Source organism: Stegostoma tigrinum, chromosome 16 (assembly GCF_030684315.1).
Source record: "Stegostoma tigrinum isolate sSteTig4 chromosome 16, sSteTig4.hap1, whole genome shotgun sequence".
NCBI lineage: Eukaryota > Metazoa > Chordata > Chondrichthyes > Orectolobiformes > Stegostomatidae > Stegostoma > Stegostoma tigrinum.
Genome location: NC_081369.1, coordinates 36,847,550 through 36,869,230, shown reverse-complemented (window position 1 = coordinate 36,869,230; position 21,681 = coordinate 36,847,550). Strand labels below are relative to the sequence as shown.

The 21,681-nt window shown below is 39.3% G+C and overlaps 1 protein-coding gene across 10 annotated transcripts in view; it reads right to left on the bottom strand.

The window, feature by feature from the left end:
- The window catches only part of banp (BTG3 associated nuclear protein), a 296,836-nt gene that overhangs the window by 76,350 nt on the left and 198,805 nt on the right, over positions 1-21,681 (bottom strand). For 9 of the 10 annotated variants that reach the window (XM_059651709.1, XM_059651711.1, XM_048546311.2 and 6 more), the window contains 2 exons: positions 18,828-18,961; positions 14,640-14,711 (listed from right to left, as the gene is read on the bottom strand). In XM_059651709.1, the coding sequence (XP_059507692.1) occupies positions 14,640-14,711; positions 18,828-18,961 (206 nt within the window). The remainder of the gene's footprint in view (positions 1-14,639; positions 14,712-18,827; positions 18,962-21,681) is intronic. The other variant, XM_048546308.2, reaches the window with a different exon arrangement.

Genomic DNA, 21,681 nt, shown 5'->3' with positions numbered 1-21,681 from the left:
TGCTCACTGCATCCCAAAACCAGCCCAGCCTGTCTCTGCCTCCCTAACCTGTTCTTCCTATCACCCATCCCTTCCTCTCACCTCAAGCCGCACCTCCATTTCCTACCTACTAACCTCATCCCACCTCCTTGACCGGTCCGTCTTCCCTGGACTGATCTATCCCCTCCCTACCTCCCCACCTATACTCTCCTCTCCACGTATCTTCTTTTCTCTCCATCTTCGGTCCGCCTCCCCCTCTCTCCCTATTTATTCCAGAACCCTCACCCCATCCCCCTCTCTGATAAAGGGTCTAGGCCCAAAACGTCAGCTTTTGTGCTCCTGAGATGCTGCTTGGCCTGCTGTGTTCATCCAGCTTCACACTTTATTATCTTGGATTCTCCAGCATCTGCAGTTCCCATTATCTCTAGAGTCTTCTTCCAGTCAGTTCTGCCCAACTCCTCCCTCATACCTCTGTAGTCACCTTTATTCAGCTGTAAGACAGTTATCTCCGATTCTATCTTCTTCCTCTCAAATTGCAGAGGAAATTCTATCATCATGATGCCTCCTGAGGGTTCCTTTCCCTTAAGGTCCCTTATCAAGTCTGCCTCATCGCCTAACACTAAATCCAGTATTGCCTGTTCCCTTGTGGGGTCTACCACGAGTGGTTCCAAAAAGCCATTTCACAGACATTCCACAAACTCCTTTTCTTGCAATCCACTACCAACATGATTTTCCCAGTCCACCTGTATATTGAAATCCTCCATGATCACTGTGACTTTGCCTTTCTTACACACCTTTTCTATCTCGTGCTATATCTTGCACCGAGCTCCTGACTACTGTTTGGAGGCCTGTACACAACCTGAACTATGGTTTTTTGTTTACCTTTGCGGTTCATCAATTCTACCCTCACAGATTGTACACCATCTGAACCTATTTCGTTTCTTTCTCTTGATTTAATTTCATTTCTCACTAATAAGGCAATCCCAACCCTCAGCCCATCTGCTTATCTTTACGATAGGATGTATATCCTTGGATATTTAGTTCCCAATCCTGATCTGCTTGCAGCCATGTCTCCATGATACCTACCATGTCATACCTGCCAGTTTTGATCTACGCCACAAGCTGATTTACCTTATTCCTTATACTGCGTGCATTCAGATAAAACACCTTCACTCCTGTATTAACCATCCCTCTTCTTATTTTCATTCGTTTTTCCACTGTTTGATTGCTACCCTTTTCCAAACACTCTGTCCTATTTGTGTCTGTGCTGGAGACTTTAATAACCTTTCCTGAATTTTCCTTCCCTGTCCCTCTTTCATATTTTTCCACTTAGTTGTAACCGCCACTGTAGATATTAACGTGCTGCTTTGTTTCCAACCAGTGCAAGTTTCACCATTCTCTCTCTCTCTCTCTCTCTCTCCCTCTCCCTCTCTCCCCCACGCTGCCCCCCCGCCACCCCAACTTTCTAGTTTAAGCCTATTTACCCTTTTCACTTGAACACTGGTCCCAGCTCGATTCAAGTGGAGACCGTCCCAAAGATAAAGATCCCTTCTGTCCCAAGACTGATGCCAGTGCCCCACACCACTCTTAGCCAGGTGTTTACTTCCCTAATTCTCATGTCCCAATGCCAATTAGCATGTCACTCGGGCAGTAATACGGAGATTATAACCCTTTAGGTTTGGTTCCTAGCTCATGGTAATCTCTGTACAGGTTCTCTTTCTTAGTCTTGCCTATGCTGTTTGTTCCGGTGTGGACCACAACAACTGGATCCTCTCCCTCCTGCTCCAATATCCTTTCAAGCAGGTCAGAGATATCCCTTACCCTGGTACCGGGCAGGCAACACACCTTGCAGGACTCTCAATCCTGCTTACAAAGATGATATCTATCCCCCTAATTATAGAATCCCCTACAACTACCACCTGTCTTCTTGACAATAGAGATTGTAGGCTTTCAAGTTGCTGTCAATGAAGCCTTGGGTGAAGTACATCTTGCAGAAGGTCCAGTGATAGAGGGAACAAATATTTATCATGTACTTCTAAAACAAATGGCTTGATCACCTCCAACATGATTTCTCCAATGCTGTCCTGACTGACATCCCAAAATCCATTTCCTAGGATGGTGACGGCGAGCACAAGGGGGCATAGCTTTAAATTGAGGGGTGAAAGATGTAGGACAGCTGTCAGAGGTAGTTTCTTTACTCAGAGAGTAGTAAGGGAATGGAACGCTTTTCCTGCAACGGTAGTAGATTTGCCAACTTTAGGTACATTTAAGTCGTCATTGGATAAGCATATGGACGTACATGGAATAGTGTAGGTTAGATGGGCTTGAGATTGGTATGATAGGTCGGCACAACATCGAGGGCCAAAGGGCCTGTACTGTGCTGTAATGTTCTATGTTCTATCCTGCTGCCCTTATACTACCTCACACTGAGTCCTCACAATCTATTAAACCCATCTTTGTTGACCTGAATTAGCTTGTTCGCCAAATGGGCAAAATTTATTGTTTTTTTTGTCCCTGCACACTTGAATGCTTTTACATGGGCTGAGAGGAGCATTCTCCAAGGCATAAATCCCAGAAAATTCACAACTCTCCTGCATTGTGTAAGCCCATCCAAGGTAAAAAGTTAATTCTGGGCATTTATGTATTATGAAATAGAGGGTAAAAAATGTTCGGAGGGACACAAACCTCAAGAAAGGCACAATTGCTTTCCTTGCCAAACAGCAGCAGAATTCTCTACCAGATGAAATTCCAACGGCATTACCTGGTCATGATGAACCCTATTTCACTAGAAACATAAATACCTTTCATTCCTTTTTCCAGATATCGGCACTTGCTTGACTACATATTGTCTGAGCAAGGTACTGCAAGGATGTTCACATCACCTGTGTTATGGGCTGTCATACCGTCTGTCATGCACAGAAATGCTGCCACAGGCAACTAAATGTGCACACGAATCTGCAGACAACCTTCTTAGTCAGTGGCTCATTGCTATATAAAAGCAAAAAATGCAGATGCAGTGATCTGAAATGAAAACAACGTGCTGAAGAAATTTAAGTCTGGCAGCATTGTGGATTGAGAAACAGAATTAATAGTTTGAGTTCAATGGGACTCTCCTGAACTCTGACGAAGAGTCAAATCAGACTTGAACTGTCACTCACAGCCAACCTGGCACTGTCAACAAACAGGAATCACAGAATGTCCATAGGGCCTCGTCTGCACTTATATCTGTGGCCCATTTATGTCCCAAGTCCCAAGGATCTACTTCACTGAGAATCTAATAAATGAGTTACTTCTGTATTTATTTCAGAAACCAAGTGAAATTCTCTTCTGTTCGAGATGGCAATCATAAAAGTAAGCAAATATATTATTTTTGTAATTAAATAAACATTTACTCATTTGATATGGTTTGTGGAGAAGTAAATTTGATTTTCAGTGGTATCCTACCAAAGTTGTAACAATAGCTTGCTTAGTTAATGCACATTTTCCCTTTGAAATACTGTATATTTTATTAAAAAAACGTGAGTGAATGAAGAAGGTTTAAGAGTTGACCTGGAAAGAGATGTTAGAAATAAAAGAAATCTCCAACATGAGTTGAGATGATGCAACAACTGTTGAACTTTTTTTTGAAACAGAAAATAAATGCTACAGAAAAGGAGTATTGGTGGGTCTAGCAAAGAGATGTTTTGTGTAAGAATGCAATATGCAAATAAGGAAAAATATTCTTATCAGAATATTTTTCAAAAATTACTAATTTTGACTTGATTAGATAAGTGAGGAATTGATTTATCTTTTGTTTAATCATTCTTTGCAATACTAGTTCTGTTCGGGAGAAGCCATACGGCCACGACAAAAGTAAGGTAGTTAGTTTTTTGTTTCATTGCTGTTTTAAACAACTCTGGTTTAAGACGTTTTAATTTTGCCGCAAAGTATGCAACAAACTATTAATGCCTAGAGGGGTGTTGTCATGACCCTGATGCGAAGTGTACACTGGTAATCAAGCCCCACTATTTCATTAGTTTTCACAAATGCATAAATGACCGACTAAAATCAAACTAGACCAAGTAACTAGCTAATTAGCCTCATGTAGGTTGCTATTTGAAACAAAAGAAACTCCCACCAGGTTTTACCAACAAATACGAAAACAGAACTTATTTAGAATAAGCAAATGCATCCTTCAACATGTGGCAAAATGATCATTACTAACCAAACGATTCAAACATTATCCTGTTTAAATCCACATACACACATATTCATTCACAAACAGGATAGCAGAGACATCCAGGGGAGGCAATGGCCCAGTACTGTCACCAGTTTATTAATCCAGAAACTCAGCTGATCTTCTCGGGAGAGGTAATGGGAACTGCAGATGCTGGAGAATCTGAGATAACAAAGTGTGGAGCTGGATGAACACAGCAAGCCAAGCTGACATTTCGGGCCTAGACCCTTCATCAGAAAAACATGAAGGGTCTAGGCCTGAAACGTCAGTTTTTGTATACCTATGATGCTGTTTGGCCTGCTGTGCTCATCTAGCTCCACACTTTGTTAATCTTCTGGGGAACTAGGTTTGCCACAGCAGATGGTGGAATCTGAATTCAATTTTAAGAAAGTGGAACTAAGAATCTAATTACCATCATGCAATCACTAATGTCCTTCAGGAAAAGAAATCTGCCATCCTCATATGGTCAAGCCTACATACAACACCATACCAACAACAATGCGGTTGTTTCTCAACTGCCCTCTGAAAAAGCCCATCAAGCTACTCAGTTTGAGGGCAGCTAGGTACAGGCAGTAAATGCATGTACAGCAAGCAACGTCCACATCCCGCTAGTGTATAATAAAAAACAGTTCTATAGAAATATCATAGGTGAAAACCAATGGCATAGGGGAACAAATCCCATGAACCAAAAGTCTAAATCACAAGAATTGAATGAGGTACTTTGACCAAAAATCAAAATTCAGCGACAATGATATCACATAGCTGTTGAAAACAGTCAGTTGGACTCAAGTCTTTACATCACTACTAAGAGCAAAATACTGGAATGCTGGAAATCTGAAACAAAGACAGAATGCTGAAGAAACGCAGCAGGTCTGGCAGCATTTGTGAAGACAGAAACAAAAAGTGAACATATCAAGTCTGGTTCGACTTCTTCAAAGGTAGAAATACCAATTTCCTCAAGCTTTTTCACCTTTTAAGTTAGAAGACTCTGGAAAGACTGCATTATTATCTCCCACTCAGGAAAGGATACCTGTCTGGGCTTGCAGGCTTTCTGGAGGTCTGAGTGCAACTGCCCCTCTCAGTTCCATGACAAACTGCAAATTAAAACAACTCTAAAGACGTGTGAGGCAGTTTGTCTGCCCGAAATCTCTTGGTCACCTGCTTGTCTTGTATCAAATCCAGCTTCTTCAGAAGTTACATGATTTATGTAATGAATAAGTGAACAACATACTGTTCCACTTTTAGACTTCGGGTTGTTTAAAAACAACTTCCTCCGCAACACAGCATTTTCCAAATTTCTATTTCTCTTTACTGTATAGATCCAAAAAAATATATAATCCATCTGGTGTATGCATGCATGTACATAAACATTCCAGTTAACTGGAATAAAGCTTTCACTAAAAAAGTTTGGATCTGGATTCCATTTAAATGGTTTTTCCAAGCGTATGATGGTTGAGTTGAAATATACAAGTTCAAGGTATAATTACCTATCTAAGTTTTCTGAAAATAAAGGTTATGACCAGTGGAAGAACTAAGTTACTATGTGGACCTGGGTTACTTCTTTGGCAAAGAGGAATGGAAATTTGACTTGTACTTTGTTTCTTATCTCGCTTTTCTGTATTGTAATCAATGTTTCTTTCAGAATGAGAGCTTGGATGAATTGAACATGGTTGAAAGCTTGGAAGGTTGTAAACTTCATGGCTAAAATTGATTGAAAAGTTGACTTATGAACTACTTGAAACATAGTCAGACTTGGACAAATTCGAAACGACGATTGTAGTACAATGGAAGAGTATATAATAGAATTCAATAAGTTATATGCATGTAAGTTATCAGACTGTGCTGAAACATCAAGTATGAACAAACTTTTAGTTTTCACAGCAGTTAGAATTTGCAGCTGAACACACACTGCGAGAATAAATTTCGGAAGCTCTAAAAAAAATTTCAAGCAAAACATTCTTGTCCACCTGCATTGGTACCACCAAAGGGAGAAATTGTCGATATGACAGAAAATGAAGATTGCAATGTTAACAAACTGGCAAGAAAATCTAGATATATCCTTGCATATTGTTGCCTGCAACATTACTGTAACTAACAGAAATTAAGCCAGAAATGCAGTTTGTGGTTTTGAGGGTTTTGTATGAGAAAAAAAAGACGAGGATGTAATGAGCAGTATATTCATTCTTCCATATTCGTGAGGGTTCTGTTCCTGAGAACTCCTGTGAGCAATGAAATTTGCAGGTGCATAGCTCATTTAAAATAGGTTAAAAAACACAGACATGCGATTTTAGCCTGCAGATGTTGAATTTTGTTGTTATTTATTTCTTGGCGTGAATAGGCAATTTCACAATTCGTGATTTCATAGTAATGATACAGCATAGAAGGGGCCATTTCAACTCATCTTGTCCGTGCCAATCCAAAGATATCTGGATGACCTTTCTAACCCCAACTTCCAGGACACAGCCCATAGCCCTGCAGCTTATAGCAGTTAAGGTGCTGATCTAGGTACTTTTAAAAAAAAGTTTAGGGTCTCTACCTCCATCACCTACTCACTCAGCAAGTTGTAGACACCTACAACCATCTAAAAACATTTTTCCTCATGTCCCCTCTAAACTGTTGCAACTTAGTGTGAATCTATGACCCTAGGGATACCATTGTATTCCTAGCAGGATCAGGACAAAGTTAAGGAATTTGAAAATTTTGCCTGTTTCAGATTTAGAGTGGTAACAGATTTAAATCTTTCAAAACTAAAAGTATGCCCATGCCTAGTAAAATAACTAGAATCAAATTATAAAATTTGGCAGATCTGCCTAACTATAAATTATTATCTATGTAGACCATACATGTTAAGAATTTGTTGCAGGTTGTTAGCAGGTAGAGTTCATTGTCCATGAGATTTTGGTAGGATTTCTGAAGTTCCATCAGTAATAAGTGATCAGCATCTAGCTTGGGAAAGGCTATAAATAATTGTACTTTTTCAGAGCATTTCAATGCATTGCATTCAGGCAGAGAGACTTTAATTAGAAAGAATTTGACAAGCGTTAACGTACAAGGGCCGCTGAAACCAGTTTTAGTCATGGAGGGATGGCATATAATAAGAGAAAGGAACTTCAAGAATAAATGGGCCTGGGGAAGGTTACTGGTCAGGTTAGGTACGTGCTTCAAGATTGCTTAGCCTGAAATAAAAGTTTGCAAGTTCTGAAAAAGTGATGCAAAATATCAAGGAGCCACGTACCTTTCATACCCAAATGTTACACAGCTGTAAGGATCAAACCATTGCAAGTGACAATTTGTCTGATGATGAACTGATCAGTTCTGACGGTCAGTGAGGCTTTTGGGTCCCAAAGGACAACTGCCAAAAGTCAAATATATACCAGAAGGGGCTAATCAGTAGAGAAATGTGACTATTAAAAAAGAGAAGGTGTAAAAGGTTTAAAGATTTATAGAAGGTTTAAATATAAAAGCTGAATTAAAGTAGAGCAGGAGGGGCAGCAGGCTCGGCTCATGGATTGGGAACATGAAGTACTAAGGTGTGTGACAAGAAGTTGCACTGTAAGCTCAAATACTGGGTTCAGGAATTAACATTCCCCTGAAAAGAGATCACAAACAATTGAAAGAAATCCTATTGATAGGAGAAGAAGGTCAAACAGTACAGGTCCAGAAATAAACAGAAAGCAGGATACAGGACATAGTGTACAAGTTCAAACAGTATAAAACAAACCAGGAATATCATAGAAGCAAAAGCCAGTAAGATCAGGAAATCTCAATGGCCACAAACAACAAGAAGCTATTACAAGATACCAAACACAAGCTACAGAGTTACAGAGAATCTGGGGTGTATCCAGAGATGCCAGATAGAGAACAACAGCCCCATCACATAGGTGAATATGCATGGAAAAGGTGTCTCCTGATCAACGTCATTGTGTTTTGAGCATTTTAACCAGTTTACATATTAAAAAAAACTCTATCCAATCATTACTGTCAGTGAAACAAGCATAACATTCAGTTTGCGGTTCAACTGAACAATGTTAACAAAATATTACTTTGTTAAAATACCAAAACAGCATTTCTGAAATTCTCACGATATTTACTCTCCATCTAATATTATCTGCAACAATCCACATGTTTGAGATGGGACAATGGAAACCCCTTCCTCTCCAAAATAGGACTGGCTCTCTTTGATGAAGGTGTTGCTTACAGATCAGGTTGGTTCTTCTCCTCAGAGTACATGGATTGCTGCACAGTTTTCTGCCACAAGCCTTTGACCAATGGGGTCATGAGCTGAGTTCAAAGCATCCAATGGGGTTGCGCCAACAGCCTTCGCTGTTGCGGTGCTGGAAAGGTATAAAGTGCACATCCTCAGGCACTGGCTAGGAGTCATGATACCCAAAAGTCTGATTGAAACTTCTCCTCTTCACTGCTCTTAAGACTGGTTGTAACTAATTTCTCCAAAGCTTTGTAATCTCTTTTATCTTCGTTTCCATTGTTCTCTGTAACCAGTAGCTGCTGCCTGCTGTTTAATTTGGGGTTTGGTCAATTTTTTTTATCAGGCTTGATTTCTCCAACATGGGTAAATTTAAAATGCCTAATTTTGGGTACGTATTTACTTAACCATAAGGGACTTGTATGGCTAAAGAAAAATTAGTGGAACAAGGTTTTGAAGAAAAGCTGGGGGACTGAAGTATAACAGTATGTTCACCTACAGCAGACAAAGCAGTTTTGAAGATTTTCTTGGCTTTGATGGCAACAAATGTTTGGGAATGCATTCAATTGACAGTAAGGGGCATATTGACAGCAAAGTCAGCTCAGAAGAGAAATATTTGTTCGTCCTGCATAAAGGGCACCAAATCCTCTAGGCGCTAGAAATCAAATAAATCTGTAAATAAATGGTGCCTCTGCAGTTTGTTTCTTTTCCATAACATCTCTATCTTATTAGAATTTAGCTATCTTCAGTTAACAGCAGACCCTGCCATTCTTGACTGGCATCATGAGAGGTAGTTTTCAGGCTTTTTTGATGCCCAAAGTTTTTTTATAATGGGTAAGTGTAATAAATTTTAAAGCATTCTCATAAATGGGCTTAAAGCAGGGTTTAAAATCGAAAGCCATGCTGGTCGGGCTTTTAACTGCATTGGATTGAAAAATCAGGCAGATTGCATCAATTGTCACTTTGCACTATCAAACTTATTTGGAAATTGTTAGTCCCATTGCCAAGAGGGAAAGTAAGACCTCAAAAAAAAATGCAGTGGCTTCAAAAACCGGAGCACCCGGAGGAAGTCCACACAGACAAGGAGAGAATGTCCAAACTCCACACAGGCAGCTGCCCGAGGGTATACTCCAATGTGGATCCCTGGCACTGTCAGACATCAACGCTAACCACTGAGCCACTCTGCGGCACACTTACAATTGGAAAAGCTTTAGTGGCAACAAATAAATTGGAAGATTAGTTGATAAAAGACGTCAAAACATCAAGTGTTGGAAAGAACTAGGTAAAAACATTGAGGTACCAGATAGGTGATAATCCATCTAAATATACAGGTGAAAACGTATAGAAAAAGTGCTCCCTGAAAGGACATACAAGGTGAAGGTCAGATAGTGGTCTTGGGTTTCAAACAAAAATCTGGTGAAGATGATGTTACAGTGGATACTACTATTGGGAGAAAACTGATCTTGAAGATCTTTTTAGCTCTGAAAACAACATACCCCAGACAATCTAAGTCAATCAATATAAAAGATGCAATTGTTGCAGGATGAAAAGTTTTAAAGGAAAATATTTTTGGAAACTACCAAAAAGAACAATTGATTTGGAAGGGTAGCAATGCAACTCTGTTGAAAGGAAACAAGAAGCTGAAGCTTTTGGTCTTGCATTTTCAACTTCTTGTCTCCTTTTTAAATATTTAAAGTTCTGTATTACCAAGCAATTATGAAACTTTGGAAATGAAACAAATATATCTGTGCTTATGTGTAAGATATAATGTTTCTCAATTAATTCTATCCTGCTAAAGGTTGGTTACATTTAGCTTAAAGCAGAACCAGCAATGTTGTACTACAGTTACAGAGATAAGCTGGCAGACGTCACTAAGATGCACACCAATAATTTTGAGCAGACAGATTCCAAAGAATTTGAGCAATGTAAGGTAACTAAAATAAAAATTTAATTTAAGACTGAAGTCAGGTTAATATTATGAGGGCAACTGTTCTCCTTGGGATAATGTAAATTTGACAACAGATGTTGCTGAACAATAATTGAGAATTCATTTTGCTGGTATGAAGGAAATATTAGGAAAAGCAATTTTCAAAATACAGTGGATTGATGCAAATCATCAGTTGTCAAATTGTTTCACAAAAAAAGTGATTGCTCCAAGAAATTAGTAGACAGCCTTCAAAACAATTTAAGAATGTGAAAAAGCATTAAGTTTTATCTCGGTTGCTTCATAAATTTTTTTGTTTGAAGAATACAAAGAGGGAAATGACAAGTTTATTGTATAATATCAAATATGAAAAAAATTGTTTCTGATCGGTTATAAGGAAAGATATAGAATACAAAACAACCTTTTTGTTTAATTTTCATTCCTTTTGGTTCAAGGATTGTTTATATCATCAAAACATTTATCTGAAGAGGGGAGTTGGTTAACATTGTAAGTAAGTAGTAATGTGGTGATTGGGTTTAATTGATTAGTGAATTAATCAGCGGATTTAAAGAAACAGCAGTGGGAATGGTGTGTGGAAGGAGTTGTAAGACTAATTAAGCCCCACCTGCTCCAGACATGCGTAATAATATCTCTAAACATACTGATCAGAAATATAGCCTTTTTTAAACAATTCAACCTGAGTAGTGAAACTTTCTCACAATACAAAGGTAGTGTCGCTACCTCTGGACCAGGAGGTCTGGGTTCAAGTCCCACCTGCTCCAGAGATGTGCATTAACATCTCTGAACAGGCTGATTAGAAAATATCCAGACTGGATAATTCTGTCCTCGAAGAAAGGTATTGTGGTTCCCGTTTCCCCTATTGGCTTGAATCTGGTCTTTGATGATAGCAAGCACCCATTAAGGTGGTTGTGATTGTTGGAGATCAATGGTCTCAGTCCCAGAATATCACTGCAAGAGTTCCTCAGTGTAGTATTCTAGACCCATCATCTTCCACTTCTTCATCCAAACACACACCCTGTCACGAAGGTCAAAAGTATAGATGTTTACCGATAATTGCACTATGTTCAACATCAGTGTCAACCACATCAGATCCTGAAGCAGCGCATTGCTCATAACAGCAAGCCATGGGCAGGGCTTAAGCTTGGGCTGATAAGTTCAAACAGCACTAACACTACACGAGGATCAAGCAATGACTATCTCAAATAAGAGATGACTGAACCATTTCCCTTGACATTCCGTGGCCTTATCATCCTGGACTCCTCCACATTCTGGTGGATTATCATTGACCAGAAAATAAACTTGACCAGTCATTCAATGAGTGTCTGCAAATTCTACCATACATAACTCACTCCTGACAACCTAACATTTACAAGTTATGAGTCACTGAGCCAAAAGTTAATAGAAGAATTCCTACAAAATCCCAGAGATTAGTTGAAACACTGAAGAGAAATTAAAATACATTTCAGAGAGCTGTGATATTCTTGTTTCAGTCCCAGAGGAGACGTTAATAAACCCTTAAGATCTCGGGTGGGATTAGGAAGGAAAAGTGGAACTAAATTTATATTCCAAGTCTTAACAAACTAAAAATTGTTACGAGAGATATGCTTCCTTTGTTTTTCTTTTTTATATACTGTAAAGACTAGTTTTCATTTAAAATGATCAAATCTTGTGGCACAGTTCATTCCATTAATGACTGGGAGTCCTAATTTCTCTATAGCAGTTAAGAGAAATCACACAGAGATTATACAATTTACAAACACTGTCAATTCTACACTCAAGCAAAGGTCATAGAAAATCATTCGCATGGAAAATTTAATTGCAATAAATACAGAAGCAATCGCTACCTGTGACTGATGGCAAAGAAAGGATTCCATACTTCCTGTCAAGTTCAAATGCTTTCAAAGTTTATAAAAAATGATTTGCAATCTAGCATAGCATCAATATAATTTGGCATTAGAACAAGAAAACAAAAAAGTAGATAATGAGCCAACAAAAATGCCACTTAATTGATTACAGCTTTTTAGCCAAAGGTTATGTAGCTAGCTACTGGAATGGAGAGTAGGACAGCAGAATGAAGGACAATACAGGACATCAAGTAAACTGACTGACGGTACACTGGCAGAACAATTTGCATTCACTGACAATTATTTTCTGGAAGAAAACTGATTAAGTATAAATGTGTCTTTTTCTGATTGGCAGGATGCGACAAGAGGAATCCCACAGTCTGGGCTGGAACAGACAATTTTTACACTTCCATAAGTGAGTGAAGGCATGATCACTAAATCTGTAGATAACACAACACAAAAGATAGGCAGGAAAGCATGTTGTGAAAGGACATAAGGAGGATGCAAACTGATACAGATGATTTCAGTGAGTGAGTAAAAAAAACCTGGCTTAGTGTGGGAAAATGTGAAGTTGTTCAATTTGACAAGAAGATAAGAAAACAGTATTATATTAAACAGAGAACAACTGTAGGATTGGGAGATGCAGGTGGATCGAAGTGTTCTAGTGCATGTGTCAAAGTATTCGTATGCAAGTACTTAAAAGTAACTGAGGCACTGAATGGAATGCTACTCATTATTACAAGGGGAACTGCACATCAAAGTAAGGATGTAATATGTCAGTTAGATGGGACATCGATGAAATTATATCTGGAATACTATGTGCAGGTTTTGTCTCTTATTTAATAAACAATGCAGATACATTGGAGACAGTTTTCCACTGGAGTTTCAAAGTGCATGGGGTCACTTAGAGTCATAGAGATGTACAGCACGGAAACAACTCATCCAACTTGTTCATGCTGACCAGCCATCCTAAATAAACTTAGTTCAATTGTCCAACATTTGGCCCAAATCCCTCTAAACCCTTCCTATGCATATACCCACCCAGATGCCTTTTAAATGTTATCAATGTACCCCATCACTTCCTCTGGCAGCTCACTCCATACACACACACACACACACACACAACCCTCTGCATAAAAAAGTTGCCCTTAGGTCCCTGTTAAAAAAACTTTCCCCTATCAACTTCGACCCATGCCCTCTAGTGTTAGACTCTTTCACCCCGGCAAATGGACCTTGGCTATTCACCCTATCCATGTCCCTCATGATTTTATACACATCTATAAAGGTCACCCCTCAGCCTCCCATGCTCGAAGGAAAATAGCCCCAGCCTTTTCAGCCTCTCCCTTAAGTTCAAAACCTCCAACCTCAGCAACATCCTTGTAAATCTTTTCTGAACCCTTTCAAATTTCACAACATCCTTCCCATAGCAGGGAGACCAGAATTGCACAGTATAGTATTCACTTGATGGATATGGAAGGGCCATTTACTCTTGTGAATCTGTTCAGATCTAGGAGGCACTGTTTAAAAATTATGGGTTTCCTTTTAAGAACAGAGAAGAGACAAAATATTATCTCAGACGGGTGTACGACTTTAGAACTATCTGCCTCAGAAGGCAGTGGGAGTGGAGTCATTGAATATTTTCAAGGCGAAGGTAGATTGATTCCCTTGCTGAGTAAGGATATCAGATTATAGAAGGTAGATGGGAAACTGGAATTAGTCAAAGGGGCCCAATGACCTACTTCTGCTAATTTGAATGTTCATATGCAATGAAACAATTTGATGAAACTTGCCAACTGAATGTCACACAATCGACAACAGGGATAATAAGCTGATAATTTTTTCAAAGTTTTTTGAAGATCAATACTTATAAATCTCACAACCTTACAGTAAAGAAAGGCAGTAACATTTACCTAATTAGTAAAATATTATGCTGTATGAATTCAAAATACAGGATTTAGATAAAGGTATGTTATACCACTGATTACTTCCTTTGTACGTTTAAATTCAAATGAAATCCAGAGCCTAAGATGGGGAATTTAAATGAATTATATGATACAAATATCACAAGGGAACAAATAAAATACAACAGAGGCATCATGCCCGGTCATAGAGAAATATTTATCTATGAAGTATTACAGAGATTTATGATAACATAGCATTCTGAAAGGTAATCATTGAATGTTGATCCATAGCAATATTAAAAAGAAACTAAAATACGTCACCTATTCATGAATCAATAGGCACTAAAAGATGATATGAAGAATCGCACGAGACCATTCTCTAACATTCGCTACCAAGAGTACTGCAGTTATTCCTAAAAGGCATCACTTTGCAAAAAATTATACTATAATTTCCAAGCATTTTATTAGTGGCATCACTTTAGTCATGGGTACACTGGTCTTTGTGAAAAAGTCATTAGAAAATCAAAACTAAGCGTCGCTGCAACCTTACCTCACTATCTTGAGTAATTTGCACTTGTTCTCCCTGTGGTACCTGTGCAATATGCAGGTGGCCCTGTACAGCCAGTAGATGGAAAAGGCATGGAAGAGGAAGAAAACAAGTATTATTAACTGAAACAGTTTACAGAGATATTCTTGCCTGAAATGAAAAGTTACATAGAAATGTTTGTTATTGAACATTTTAACATTTAGATAAGGTGTACAGGTCATTATTGGTAAATACTGTCATGATTCCCAGCTATATGTTATTACTGGTCAATTCAGATCCCAGACTAAAATCTGGCTTCATAGATCACATGGGCTATTTTTGGCTTTAAAAACATAGTTGTGCATTTAAACAAAAGCAGGCAATGCTGCAGCTTTAGTTTTAGTAATAAAACAATTAAGTTTATTATGCAAAAGAAAAGATAAAATCATAGCATCACAGATTCATATAGCATGGAAACAGACCCTTTGGTCCAACCAGTCTATGCTGACAGTGTACCCAAATTAAAAAAGCCCCACCTGCCTGCACTTGACCTATATCCCTCTAAACATTTCTCATTCATATACTTATTCCTAAGTCTTTTAAATGCTGTAACTGTACCCACATCCACCATTCCTTTGGAAGGTTATTCCACACACAAACCACTCTCTGTGTAAAAGAACTGACCCTCATGTCCTTTTTAAATGTTCCTCTTCTCACCTTAAAAATATGCCCCCTAGTCTTGATATCCCCCACCCTAGGGAAACGGCACCTGCCATTCTAATAAGCCCATAAGACATAGGAGTGGAAGTAAGACCATTTGGCCCATCGAGTCCACTCCACCATTTAATCATGGCTGATGGGCACTTCAACTCCCCTGCACTCTCCCTGTAGCCCTTAATTCCTTGTGAGATCAAGAATTTATCAATCTCTGCCTTGAAGACATTTAACGTCCCAGCCTCCACTGCGCTCCGTGGCAATGAATTCCATAGGCCCACCACTCTCTGGCTGAAGAAATGCCTCCTCATTTCCATTTTAAATTTACCCCTCTAATTCTAAGGCTGTGCCCACAGGTCCTAGTCTCCCCGCCTAACGGAAACAACTTCTTCTTCACCTTACATATTTCCCTCATGATTTTATAAACCTCTATTGGGTCACCCCTTAACCTCCTATGCACCAGTGAAAAAACTCCCAGCCTATCCAGCCTCTCCTTATAACCAAACCCTCCATTCCCAACAACATTCTGGTAAATCTTTTCTGAACCCTCGCCGGCTTAATAATATCATTCCTATAACAGGGCAACCAGAACAGGGTACACTACTCCAGAAGAGGCCTCACCGACTTCTTGTTCAGCCTCACATAAGGTGCCAACTCCTACACTCAAAGGCTTGAGCAATGAAGGTGAGCATGCTAAACACCTATATATGACACAAATTTCAAAGATTTATGTACTGAACCCCTAGGTGTCTGTTCTACAACACTACACTAGGCCGTACTTTTAAACTGTATAAGTCATGCCCTTGTTTGTTTTTCCAAAATGCAACACCTCACATTTATTCAAATTAAACTCCATCTGCCAAGCTTCAGCCCATTGACCCAATTGATTAAAATATCTTTGTAATCTTAAATAATCTTTTCTCACTGTCAACTATACAACCAATTTTAATATCAACACAAACTTACTACCCATTCTTTCTATGTTCTCATCTAAATCATTTATATCATTAACTGACTCCTCCTGAAATTGGTTTATGCAAATGAAAATTCATATAATTGACCTTAAACACATTTTAGCCTTCAATGTTCACACTGTCTAGAATTTTTGCAAATTTATGTAAATTTGTTACTCTGCTGAGTGTGTTTAAGGTTATTATTTTGGCACTAGTTTTGATTTTTAACAAGTGTTTTTACCCATGTACTTCTCCAGAATATATTGTCACAATTACATCAGGAATTTGAGCTAACAAACTGCTTGGCCTGAGATACTGCATATTGTCCATGGATCAACCATCATACAGAAGACTCCGGGTATGTGCAAAGCATGCCTGAGTCACTAACATCAGCAACATTCAGTTGTCCCTTTGTCCAAAATCATGACAGATATCTTCACCGTTCAGGTTAAGAATTTTCTTCTCATCACTAATTACTCTTCCAAATTTCAATTGTCAGACAGTACATGTGCATCCAAGGGAAACATAATTAATACAATATTCAGTCTATTCAGTACAGCTGAAGAGATCGTATCTGGTAATGGGTCACACTATACAAGCAGATCTTTTAGGGACACGCTGACTAAAATCAGACATAAGCAATGGAAACAGAAGACCATCGAGTCTGTCCTGCCATTCTAGATCATGGCTGATCACTTCTTCAATGCAATTTTCCCATACTATCTTTATACCCTTTAATGTTAGCCTCCATGAATTTCTGTCTTGAACCTTTTCCATGATTGAGCTTCCAATGTTCATTTGGGTAGAAAATTCCAAAAATTCACTGTCCTCTCTGTGAAGAAACTGCACCTCATCTCAGTTTTAATGGTCTTTACCCATTGATAATGTCCCTGATTCTAGAGTCACAGTCAGGGGAAAAATGCTGAGGCACAGCAGTGACAACCCTGCACTCCAAATCTCACAACTTCATGGGATGTCCTGTCACGCTTAGCCAAAGATTTACAGGTTGGGAACTGATTTGTTCAGTCACGTGAAAATTTGTCATGGAAACATGCAATCCTGAGTAAACATCACCTGTGAATTGAAAGACAAGACACAAGGACATATTAGGGTCAATGAAGGTGATTTAGTGCAGTGGCACTGGGCAAGATTGCTACACCTAATTAGAACCCTTTGAATCAGTTTTTAAATAAGAAGGTGCTGATAAAATATCAGTACATAGGGAGATGACGTAAATAAAAGATGAAGCAAAATTTAAATGGCAGCATACATCAGAATAGTTATGCTGTGGGTCAGGATTCACATCATTCACAGGATGTGGGTGTCATTGGCTAGACTCTCTAGGCAATTAGGGATGGCCAAGAAATGCTGGCCTAGCCAGTGACACCCCACATCCTGTGAATGAATAAAAAACAATTCTCTCAAAATATAGAGGAAGTGTTCAAAAATTGAAAATGTGACACCCTTGTTCAAGAAAGGATGTAAGGAGATTCCTACAACAACGGATTGGTCAGTTCAACATCAGTGTTAGACAAGATATTAGAAACAATAATCAGGGAAAAAAGGTTAACAAAGCACTTGGAGAGACTGACATTAGTTAGGAAGAGTCTGTTTGCAGTTGTAAAATGTAGCCCGTGTTCAACTCTACAACAGTTTGAAAAACAGATATGGTTGATGAATGAGTACTGTGAATGGTGTGTACATGATTTTAATAAAGTTTCTGAAAAAGTATCACATAAAAGGGTGGTTAATAAAATTGAGTTTCATTGAACAGTAATGTCTTTGTTAGCTTGAATAATTAGTTCAATGGTTATTTCTCAAACCATTAGAACAGTCAACATTGGTGTTCCCTAAGAGTCAGTCTTAAGATCACTGCTTTTTGAAAAGTATAAAATGATTTGGGTACTGAGATAAAGAGCTAAAACTTCAAAATTTGCTTAACCTTGCCAAATTTTGAGGTCTGCCAAAGTGAGTACCATCCCAGATAACTGCACAGGACATATCAGGACAAGGGAGGAAGCAGCTAATTGACAGACTGAATTTAATGCTGATACAGCTGTGCAAGTTCATGACAGGATAAGGTAAGAGAATGAGGTTTTTTTCCCCATTATCTGATGGTGCAAGGACTAGCAAACAGGTTTAAAGTTTTTAGACTAACAATACACGCAGTACTTGAGAAAGTCAGTTTCTTTATTAAATCAGTGAGTGGCAATGACTTGGAACATATGGCAAATGTTAGTGGTGGACTTAGAGGCAATCTACGCTTTTAGAATGAAATAAACTTGTAAGGCCACAAAGAAATAATGGGAGTGACTGGATTGCTCTACGGAAAGCTTGCATGGACTCAGTTCAGAGCAATGCCTTCCGTGAGAAATGACCATGTGGCCCATGCCATACCAAGTTTCTCAACGTGAAAGATGAGCATAAAGAAAGGATAAACTAAATATGCAGCTGCAATATTGAAATGATAATCTCTAATTCAAGAATAATGGAATCAACCTTATGATTTATTAATTTTTCTGTGATGTATCTTGAAAATACTCACTACTTGTTGAACTTGTCCATCCTCCCCTATACGATGAATATGAACCTGCTGAGCATTTGCTAATGCATAGTGAAGTGTCTGTGCCTGATTCTGCTGTAAATCTCCAGAAGATGACACTGATCCTTGCATTCCACCTTGATAAAGAGAAGAGGAAGAAAACTGCATGCAACAAGTCTTAAATATAAAAACACTTCTTTTCACAAACTTGATATTTTATACTTTTTAAAGTAAAACACATTCTGATAATTTCTCCATGGTTTTCCTAAATTACTGTTTCAACTAAACCCAGTCTAAACAGAATGTTACAGGTCCATACAAACTTTTCATGGATGACTATTGTCCAGTTTCTACGCCTTGGTGAAAAAAAATCCGACCACCCATTGGATGATTCTAGATCTTGAGGTTGATTGGCTCACCAAGCTGGTTTGTTGTTTTGCAGACGTTTTGTTACCATGCTTGGTAACATCCTCAGTGCAGCCTCCGATGAAGCGTCGGTGTGTCTTCCTGCCTGGCTTTTAAACTCTGAGGTCTGTTGAGACGGATTGCCTCACTTCCAGTTTTCCTTCATTGTGGAATGTATATGGAGTCGAGTTCAATGTGTTTATTAATATCATGCTTCGTGGAGTGCCATGCTTCCAGGAATTCTCATGCTTGTCACTGTCTAGCCTGTCACAGGATCTTGATGTTGTCCCAGTCGAAGTCATGGTTCTCCTTGTCCATGTGGATTGAAATGAGTGAGTATTGGGTCGTGTCTTTTTGTAGCCAGTTGGTGTTCATGTATTCTTGTTGTTAGCTTCCTTCCTGTTTGTCTGATGTAGTGGTTTCTCGCAGTCTCTACAGAGGATTTTGTAGATGGTATTAGTCCTATCCATGGCAGGGAGTGGGTCTTTAAATCGGGTGAGCAGTTGTCTTGGGTTGGCATGGGCTTGTGTGCCACTCTGATGCCCAGCGGTCGTAGGAGTCTTGTGGTGAGTTCCGATGTGTTCCTGATGTAAGGTAGTGTGATGAGTGTGTCAAGGCGTGTAGAGTCTTTCTGATGCTGTTCTTGTAGGCATCTCCTGACCCAGTTCTTTGGATATCCATTTTCCTTGAACAGTTGGAACAGGTATTCTTCTTTCTCTTGGCATAGCTCCATGTTGTTGCCCTTTTAAATAGAGTTCGCACGCAGCTTCATTTGTATGTGCTGGGATGGTTACTATTGAAGTTCAGTACTTGGTCTGTGTGTGTGGCTTTTTGGTGTACTTTAGTTTGCAGTTCCCCATTTGTATTGCACTCTACTGTGACATCCAGGAATGGGAACTGTTTCTTCTTCTCCTCCTCTCTGGTGAATCTTATTCCAGTGAGGGTGTTGTTCATAAGTTTGTGTGTTTCTTCTGATTTGGTCCGTTTAATGATGACAAAGGGGTCGTCTACGGAGCGTATCCACAAGATTAGGTTGGATTTGCGAGAGGACGGTCCTTTCCAGTCTTTGCATCACTGCTTTTGCTATGAGTCCGGAGACAGGTGATCTCATGGGTGTCCCATTGATTTGCTCGTATGTTTGGCTGTTGAAGGTGAAGTAGGTGGTCAGGCATAGGCCCAATAGCTTGAGCATGTTGTCCTTGGAGATGGTTTCACTGGAGGTGCGTTCTTGTTCAAGTAGTGTTGTCATTGGTTCCCTTGCTAGTGGTATGTCTATTGATGTGAATAGGGCAGTGACATTAAATGATATAATGGTCTCTTCATCTTCTATCTTCATGTCTTTGAAGGAGTTGAGGAATTCTTGGGCTGAGTGGATAGACTGGGGTGACTTATTGACAAGGTGCCTGAGTTTTCTTTGTAGTTCTTTGGCAAGTCCATGCGATGGAGTGCTTGGTAGGGAGACTATGGTCTGAGGGAGACTTCCGGCTTGTGCACTTTAGGGAGACCATTGAATCAAGGTGTGTTGGTTCATTCAGGTTTCATTTTTAAGAAGTCTGTTTTGTTGATCTGTCCTGTTTGTTTAAGTCTTTGTAGCGTGTAGAGGATTTTGTCGCGTAGTTGCTATGCCGGGTCAATCTGTACTGGCCGGTATGTGTTCTTGTCAGCGAGCAGTGCTTGTGCCTTGGAGATGTTGTCCCTATTATTCATTATCACTGTCAAGCGCCCTTTGTCTGCCGGTAGTATTGTGATGTTCTTGTCCTTCTTTAAACCGTCCAGGACTTCTTTCCCATGTGTTGAGGGTGTTCAGTTCAGTCCTTCTGGTTAGTGTTGGGACTACTGTCTGTCTTATGGTTTCTTGTGTTTCTTTGTTGATGTTGTTGGTCTTGAGTGTGGCTTCCAGCGTAGCTTGGAATTCCGTTTTTGTTGGCATCCCCGTAGTTGTAGTTCCTAGCTACACTGGAAGCTAACATACCAGCACTTCTTCGGAAGTTGCACCGAGGATGTTGCCAAGCATGGTAACGGAACGTCTGCAAAACAACAAACCAGCTCAGCGAGCCAGCCAACCTCAACAGCCACAACCCAAGCTATAGATCTACTCCAAAGCCTTCGAGATCCTTGATCTTACCATTCCTCACAAATTGATGAAATAAACATCTTGCCTTAATAACCCTTAATTTCTTCTAAAGAACTTACTTCCACTGCATTGTGCATAGGTGTGTTGGTAACTAACCGATCTATTCTACTTATAAATGTGAGAACAACAGTAACAGCAAAAGCAGGGCTGGTTCCTGGAGCATTGGTCAGTTATTCACTTCAGAAGTAGAATTGAAAATCAAAATATTTTTGAAAGGCATTAAACTTGCAAATGCTGACGTCCAAAAAAAATGAATACACTCATTTAGGGAAGGCAAAGTTTACATGCAAATACAGCAAAGAATTGTGAAGTTATATG